At 59.7% G+C, this 8,096-nt stretch overlaps 2 protein-coding genes across 2 annotated transcripts in view; one reads left to right on the forward strand and one right to left on the reverse strand.

Annotated features, from left to right (window-relative positions):
* Positions 1–451: 451 nt before the first annotated feature.
* Positions 452–6,097, forward strand: CCDC86 (coiled-coil domain containing 86). The gene is made up of 4 exons (XM_077748835.1): positions 452–1,255; positions 3,994–4,123; positions 5,625–5,699; positions 5,888–6,097. Exons 1-4 carry the CDS (start codon positions 495–497, stop codon positions 6,020–6,022), a joined length of 1,101 nt encoding a protein of 366 aa, XP_077604961.1. The 5' UTR covers positions 452–494; the 3' UTR covers positions 6,023–6,097.
* A 558-nt stretch (positions 6,098–6,655) lies between these two features.
* Positions 6,656–8,096, reverse strand: part of PTGDR2 (prostaglandin D2 receptor 2) — a 4,716-nt gene continuing 3,275 nt past the window's right edge. Inside the window, 1 exon segment of the mRNA XM_077748821.1 lies at positions 6,656–6,822. Coding sequence (XP_077604947.1) covers positions 6,656–6,822 — 167 coding nt within the window.

Consider the following 8,096-nt stretch of genomic DNA (forward strand, 5'->3'; position numbering starts at 1 on the left):
AGAGCGTCGGGATACGCTCAACTAGTGCAAAATTACTTAGTACAAATGTGGCCCAGAGAGTGGGACCCCTGCCCAATTAATTGCGCTGGAGTGAGTTAGCAGCAAAGTTTCCATCCAGCCTTGCCTACAGGAGCCCTGGATCGCTTCCCAATCCTGCACTCTCCGGGAAATGGGTCACCCACCCCCTGGCCTCCTCTGCACGCGCACTCTTTTCTCCCACCCTTGGGGAATACGTTTGCAGGAAACACAAACACGGCCTAAGATCTAGGACTCCCCAGCGAGTAAATGCGCCAAAGCGCTGTGCGCACGCGCCCTGTAAGCCCAGCCCCCTTGGGCCGTGGATCTCGCCTCCCCGCCCATCACCAACCTGGTCTCCCCGGCAACAGCCCCGCCTGCCCCGCTAATATGGCGGCCCGTGACGTCATAGGGCCGCGCCGGCAGTCCCAGCGACCGTCGCGGCTCCACGTGGGCTGAAGTTTGGAAACTTTCAGGCCATGGATACGCCGCTCAGGCGCAGTCGGCGGCTGGAAGGCCTAAACCCCGAGTCCCCCGACGCCCCCAGTGCAGTTTCACAGGCGAGACGGACCCTTGGGGAGTTCAGGTCGGACGCAGAAGAAACGAGGGAGCCCGGGTCTCCTCGGAGTGTGCAGCAACCCGGCCTGGAGTCCCCCCGGCGTCAGCCGGAGACAAGCCCGGGATCCCCTGTTCTACCGCAGGATGCAGGTTTGGGGTCCCCCCGAAGGGAGTCGGAGCAGAGCCCAGGGTCCCTCCAGCGCCAGCAAGATCCAGGCCTGGAGTCGCCCCAAACACTTCCGGAGTCGAGTCCAGTATTCCCCGGCCTTCAGCCAAAGCCAACTGGAGAGTCAGCAGAGTTCTCCCACGCCCAAGAAGAGCTGGACTCGGAGTTGGCCCTGAATAAGAAGGAGCTGGCCCCGGGCTCTCCCCGACATCAGCTGCAGCCGGGCCCAGCATCACCAGAGCCTTACCCGGGTCAGCAAGCGCCGGGCCCGGAGCCCTCGCGGCCACTACAGGAGCTGACAGCGCAGTCACCCGGCTCGCCCCGCGGTCAGCACGAACCGAGCAAGCCACCTCCGGCCGGGGAGCCGGCGAGAAGCAGCTTCGGGGCAAAGAAGCGGACAAGCTCTCCAGCCCAGGCTCCGGCCTCCAAGAAGTTGAAGGAGGTGGAGGAGGTTCCTGTAATCCCTAAGGGAAAGCCCAAATCGGGGCGAGTGTGGAAGGACCGCTCCAAGAAAAGGTGAAGTTGGAGACAGCCGGGCCGGGGGTGTGGTTCTGCGCGGTGTTGGGGTGCCCGTGCAGCATGGAGAGGGGCCCTGGGTTGGAGAGAGGTTACATTCGGGGGGGGGGGGTGTCTCACACAAACAGGTAATTACAATCAGAATGTAGTAAAATGCCCTTGGGAACCCAGGGAGGGTGAGACCCAGCCCTCTGATGTGATGCTTTCCTCCGCGGAGGACCTGTGGACCTCTCCTGTAGCACCTTATTCGTGTATTCCTTCAACAAGCATTATCTTTGTCCTCTTCCTAGCGAGGGAAAGCAGAAGCAAGTAAACCAGCCATTACTCGATAAGAAGCAGTGAGGTCTTCACCAGCTTGTACCTGGCCCAGTGACTTGCCTCTGTGATAAAAAGTATCCCCGAGCCCTGAGGATTTAGAATACTGCTAAGCACCTTGGTAAGGAGGAGCCAGGACAAAGGCCTTGCAAAGGGAAAGACCAGTGTGCATCATGTCATTGAATCTGCACATCAGGACTGTGAAGCAGCAGGTGTTAAAATTATGCTCAGTTTACATAGGAGGCAATCAAGGCTGTGCGGAGAAATAGGGCGCAGGGGGGTGTATCAGACCATAGGAGGTCAGGGGTGAAAGCAGAGAGACCAGTAAGGAGGCGTTGGTGGTAGAAATAAAACATGTTCAGAAGCTGCAGGCAGGTCTTGCGGATGAGGGCCAGGGGGCCATTGAGTTGATGTTTGGGGTCTTTGAGGAAGCAGCTTTGGCAGGTAGTGAGTGAGCCCAGAGACCGTGGAGGGGTAGCACCTGCGGCAGGAGGTACATTCCAGCAAAAGGAGCCTATGGAAGGAGGCAGTTAGCTGGGAAGGCCTGGCCGTAGCCCCACCTTCCGTGCTGATGCCAAGCGCCCCTTTGCACAGGGCTCCTTGGGTGTGCCATCCCCCTTCCCTGAAGAGCGGTGTTTATTGGGGACGCACCACGTGCAGAGCATTGTGTTGAACACTCCACCCTTGTCTCAACTGATCTCCCCACCGCCCTCTGGAATAGGAACCATTCCCGTCTCCGCATAACATGGGAAGGCGCCGAAACTCTCAGGCTCCCTTGCCCAAGGTCACTCAAGTAGTAGGCGGGGGGTTCAGGCCCTGAAACCCAGGCCTGCCCGCCTGCCGTCTCCGCCTCTAGGTAAAGCCGGTGCTCTGGAACTGCACTGCCGTAGGAGTTAAGCCGCCGGCACATATGGCGATTTAAATTGAAGTTGGTTAAAATTTAAAAACTTAAAAATTGCAATTCCTCCGGCACACTGGCCACATTTCAAGTGCTCACCTTGCCAGAGCGACTGGCGACCACCTTACAGGACGATGTAGATACAGAGCATGTCCGGCACTACAGCATGCATGCTCTGCTTGGCCGGGCTGCTCCAGAAACATGCAGCATTGCGTCCTGTGACTGTGTGTGTGTCCAAGCCCCCACTTCCTCGTCCCTTTGGGTTTCTCGCAACTGGGGTGGGGAGGAAGTCTGTGCTCAGGAAGCCAGGAATTGGGCACCAGGTCCTTGGGGAGAGGGCGAAGGAGCAGTGCGTGTATGGGGGGGGGGGGGTTCTGGGGTCAGAACTAGGCTGAAGGTGGACAAACCTGGGTCAAGGTCCAGGCTATGTGTACCAGACTCCTGGGGAGCAGGAAGGGGGGAAGATGACCCAGGAGAGCAGAAATGCTTGACCCTTCCCCACAGAGGGGAGTGGGCTCTGCCCTGTGTACACCACAGCCTTCAGAGGCTGGGGCAGGCCTGCTCACCTCCTGTGACTCCTTGGGGTTCCCTGTAATGCAAGCGGATGAAGAAGAGCTTTCAGAAGTCAAGAAATTGGCAGGGGAGGCAAAAAGGCCACTAGGAGAGGATCTGCTAAGGAGAAAAAGCCCACGGGACACCCAGGAAGACTTTAGATAGTTCTAGGAGAAAGACCTATGGAAAAGGGGAGAGCATGGCTAAGTGAGCCCCCGTGTCCTGCCTGCTCAATAGCACTCACAGTCTAAGTGGTCCAGCTTCATCTCGCTCCTTGACATTCCTTTCTGTTTCTTCTTGGAATATTTTCCAGCACATCCTAGATAGATTGTCGCGCATGTGCAACCTTGCAGTCTAACAGAGAGCATCCCGTTTCTCCTGTGACTCTAATGTCACTGTCACACTTAGGAAAATCAGGACGTCCCCTTAGGAAAATCAGGATGTCCCCTGTTACCTGATTGAGATGCCAGAATGAGAGATTCTGAATCATTCATTACAGAGACCCATAACCACCCACGCAGTTCTGAAATGGAACAGGCCGGCCCCGGAGGGAGGGAGCCCTGTCTCCAGAAGCATGAGCACCCAAGCTGGCTTTGTTTGGCGGAAGCAGTAGAACTTTACGGAAAGGCTGTGTGGTCTGGACTCTGGTCACAGACAGAGCTTTCAGTTTGAGTGCTGTTCAGATACAAGGGGACCTTGGGCAACGATTCAGCCTCTTTGAGCCTTGGTTTGCCCCTCTGTGAAATGGAGAGAACAAGAGCCCCCATCTCAGAGACCTATAACTAGGGCTCAAGAAATGGCATGATTGGGGCCCATTCCTGCCCCCAAGTTTCTGCAGACCCGGAGGGCTGACTGCCTGGCAAGCAGGCGGGAGGGGATGCCATTCTGCTTGGGTTCTGGGGACAAAGGCCAGGAGCCGAGAGGAGAGTGGGCATTGGTGGCCGACATGAGCGCCCCGTCGTCTCCCGTACAGGTTCTCCCAGATGGTCCAGGACAAGCCCCTCCGCACCTCCTGGCAACGGAAGATGAAGGAACGGCAGGAGAGGAAGCTGGCCAAGGACTTTGCCCGGCACCTGGAGGAGGAGAAGGAGAGGCGCCGGCAGGTGAGGGGCCGGCCAGCCGGGCCAAGGCTGGAGCTCAGGGGCCTGAGCTGGTGGCTGCTGTGATGGGCCTGGGGGTGGGGGGTGAGGGGCTCCCACCTGTGCCCAGAGGGTGGCAGGGCCCCTGGCCGGAAGCAGAAGTGGGGTCTGGGACCACAGGGCAGGGAAGCCCAGCGGGATGTCCAGCTTCGCCCAGGCCTCCGTGAGACACTCGATGGGAGGAGGCCAGTATGAAGCCCCCCAGTGGCCCTCACTGACGATAGAAGCATTTGGTGAGATGGGCTCAGGGGTCTTCGCTCAGATGGAAAAGCCTAAAGTCTCATCCCTGAATCATTGCCGTCGTTCTCCAAGAAGCAGCCACCACGCATGCGTCTGCAAAGTGGATACCCCACACGCTCCTCCGCGGTCTCCCTGACTCCTCCCCCGGCCAGAGATGCCCCATCAGAGCTTCCCCTCCCCGCCCCTGACTCCGGGAAGCCCCGGGGCGGCACACGGAGCACACAGGTCCGGGGCCATCACACCAGGACTGGCGTTGCCAGAGGAATGTCACTTGCCTAGTGATCCCAGGGTCACGGGAGGAGCCACAGGCACCTCACCCCCAGTCTGGTCACTGAGGGAAAAGGACTGGGCCGGTCACTCGGTTGTTTGTCACCCGCTTTGAGCTGCCCCGGCTCAGCCTGTGGCCGAGGCCCTGCAGATGGTGAGGCTGCCGGGTGCCAAGTCCTTGTCTCACTTCCTGTGCGGCCCTGACTCCCTCTTGGGCAAGACAGGCCTTCTTGGCACCGCCCCTCAAGAGTGCACCAGCCCAGCCGTTCCCCTGAGGGGGGCCCAAGTCTCACTTCTCCTTTCTCCCTGCGGGCCCAGGCCACCCCTGTTCCGCCGAGAGGCCAGGCGAGGCTCCTGACCATGCATTGACCTCAGAGCGCCATCCCCTCAGGCCCCACCGGGGACAGCAGTCTGCATAGCCAGAAGGCACTGGACTCCCCCTTAGACTCCAGCTAGATCCGTCATTGGAGTGTTCCCAGCAGGCCGGGTGCTGTTCCAAGGCCGGTGCATGTAGTCATTCGTTGATTCCTCAGGACAATCCTGTGTGACCCTGTTCGCTTTAAAAGACAGGGCATTGAGGCACGCAGAGGCTAAACAGCTTGGCCAAGGTTACCCATCTAGAAGTAGCAGAGTCCAGATTTGAGCCAGGGCTGGAGAGCTCGGGGGCCTCTTTTCTGTAGCCTCCACCCTTCCCAGCCCCACGCCTGGATGCACCTTAGGAGACCCTGAGGGAGTGGGAATGAGGGAGAGAGCCAGGCCACCTCTCCTCCCCTGGCAGTTGATGAGGAGCAGGTGCCAGGGGCCATCTGGCACATGCCCGGGTTTCCAGGTGGGGAGCCACCTGTGTCTTCTCCCTCCGCCCNCTCCCTGGGAAGTCAGCCAGCTCTCACTCTGGGGTCTAAGAGACCAGCGCGGCCCCAGCTCCCCCACTCAAATCCCTGTCGCCTGCGTGTTCCAGGAGAAGAAACAGCGCCGGGCCGAGAACCTGAAACGCCGCCTGGAGAATGAGCGGAGGGCAGAGGTTGTCCAAGTGGTGAGTGTTGTCCCGCTCGGGGGTCTGAACCACGTGCCGGGCCGGGCGCTGTGTTCCAGAGGCCTTGGCACCCCTTCCTCGCGGCCTCCGCCCCTGCTGCGTGTGCCCCGGGCTGCTGTGGGGAGGCCTCCCTTCCCGGGGCACAGAGCAGACACAGCCGCGCTGATGCCTCCTCCCCCCACCCCCAGATCCGAAACCCTGCCAAGCTCAAGCGGGCAAAGAAGAAGCAGCTTCGCTCCATCGAGAAGCGGGACACGCTGGCGCTGCTGCAGACGCAGCCCCCCCGGCGGCCAGCAGCCGAGATCCAAGTCCGGGACACGTAGAGGCCGTCTGTGGCAGACACCGCACTTCTCTGGCCGCTGGTCACACCCTTTGCGGGTCGCGGCACCTGCAGCTTCACCCCANCTCCCCACCCCACCCCTCCCTGTCCCACCTCACCCCTCCCCACAAGGGCTCTGAGCCTTTGAGGGCTCTGGGGCCTGGAGGGAGCCTGGGACCTGGCTGAGACCAGAGGAGGGAAGAGGTTCAGCACCCCCTCCTCCTTCCCCCTCCTTCATCAAGTGCCTTGCAGCCAAGAAGAGCAAATTCTCTGGTTCCTCGGGGAGCAGACATCTGGAGGGTGATTCTCCAAATGTGTTTCTGTCTCAAGGTCCCTCTGCAGCCCACTGACTGTCACCCGGCAGACCGAACCCGATGCCCCTTTCTTCTCCACGCCGAAAGGTGAAGGCGGGAAGGTTGCAGGGAGCCAGGTCCCCCAGTTCCCTGCCTTCTGTACCGGATGCCACAGAAGTCCCAAAGATCTGATTCACGCCATGCAGTCTGCATCAAAAATATTTATTGAAAGCCTGGTGTACACAGGCACAATTCTAGGTCTCAGGGAATACGGAGGCCCCTGCCCACAAGGAGCTTTCATTCTGATGGAGAAAACCTAATAAACGAAAAAACAGTATTGTGTTTCAGGCGGTGGGAAGCGCTGCAAGTGAGGCAGGGGAGGAGGAGGCTGGCAGGGCACGTGGCGGGGTGTTAAGGTGGGTGTGCGTCCAGCCAGCCGTGCGTTTGCTGAGCACCTGGCCGTGGGCAAAGCCCAGGGCCAAGGTACCCAGTAAGCTGGCCGGCCCAGCCTCTGGGACCCCAGCCAGGAGTGGCACAGGCGCCACTGGACCAAGAGCCCAAGGGGGTTCCTCCCTCCACTCCTCCAGGGACGTTTTGCCCACCTGCTCCTGGCAGCAACTCTGTGCCTGGCCTTGGGACAGACCTAAACGCAGCCATCTGTGTCCTCCAGGCCGTGGTGGCTAGGGGGAGCACGTGGCTCGGTGGATGTGCTACAAGGGAGATTGAGTTGCCCTTCACACCTGCAGATTGGAAGGGCCGGCTGCCCAGCCGCTGCTGGTCAGGAGGCGTGTTGCAAAGATTTGGGGATTGCCAGTGTTGCCCACTGGGCATCCCATGGAATACCAGGCCAATATAGGTGTCAGATTCGCAAGGAAATGTCCCGTGCTGGGGTCTCCAGGGCTGCTGTACACGTGCAAACACTAAACACCGAGAAGACCCTCAGCAAGGATGCCCGTTGCATTTGGATGAGCCCAGCGCGACCATGACAGCCCTTGCTTTTGCTACGTTATGAGTAAAGCCTTATAAAAAGACCTTGCCTTTCTACCCAGGACAGCGCTGGGCCAGAGGGTAGACATGGTGCTCCTTGCAGTCACTACATTCAGTGCCCTGGGTATGCTGGCGGGTGTTCTTTACTTCATGGTAATTGAACGTGTAATATTTAATAGCATGCAGACCCTGTACTTTGGGCAAGTGGATTAATCTCTTTGTGCCTCGGTCTGATCATGGAACCCACCCTCAAGACTGTGGGACACAGCATCTAGCTCAGTAGACGGTGGCTGAGTGACTAAGAGGTTAGAAGGGGCCAGTGCTTCCCAAACCCTCCTCGGCTTCCTATCCCAAAACCCATCCCTGGTTTCGTGTAAAAACACTCCCCACCCACCCTTCCCCCTCCCACCATCTGGTAGAGTCGAGCTTCAGGGTGAGTGCGTCCTGCGTGCCGTGGGAGTCCACAACCCAGTGGGAGAAATCTTGTGGTTTTCACCGTGAGTCGCCCCAAATGGAGTCCGCCGACCAGCCGCGCTGACCTCGCCTCCTGGGAGCTTGCTAGAAATGCTGAACCTCGGCGTCCCGCCCGCCTGCTTAAGACTCAGAAAGACCGAGGAGGCGGGGCACTCTGCAATGCAGATCCCTGGATCGCTGCTGCCAGGCGTCCCCCTCCGGAAGCCCTAGCTCGGCTTCGCCGCCCTCCTCTGCCTCCCTGGGTGGGGTGGGGGGAGGGAGGGAGGGAGGCCTCGGGCCGGCCGCGCTCTACCCCGAGGTGGTGCTCAGCGCCCGGTCCAGGCG

This window comes from Crocuta crocuta, unplaced genomic scaffold (assembly GCF_008692635.1).
Source record: "Crocuta crocuta isolate KB4526 unplaced genomic scaffold, BGI_CrCroc_1.0 scaffold323, whole genome shotgun sequence".
NCBI classification, from domain to species: domain Eukaryota; kingdom Metazoa; phylum Chordata; class Mammalia; order Carnivora; family Hyaenidae; genus Crocuta; species Crocuta crocuta.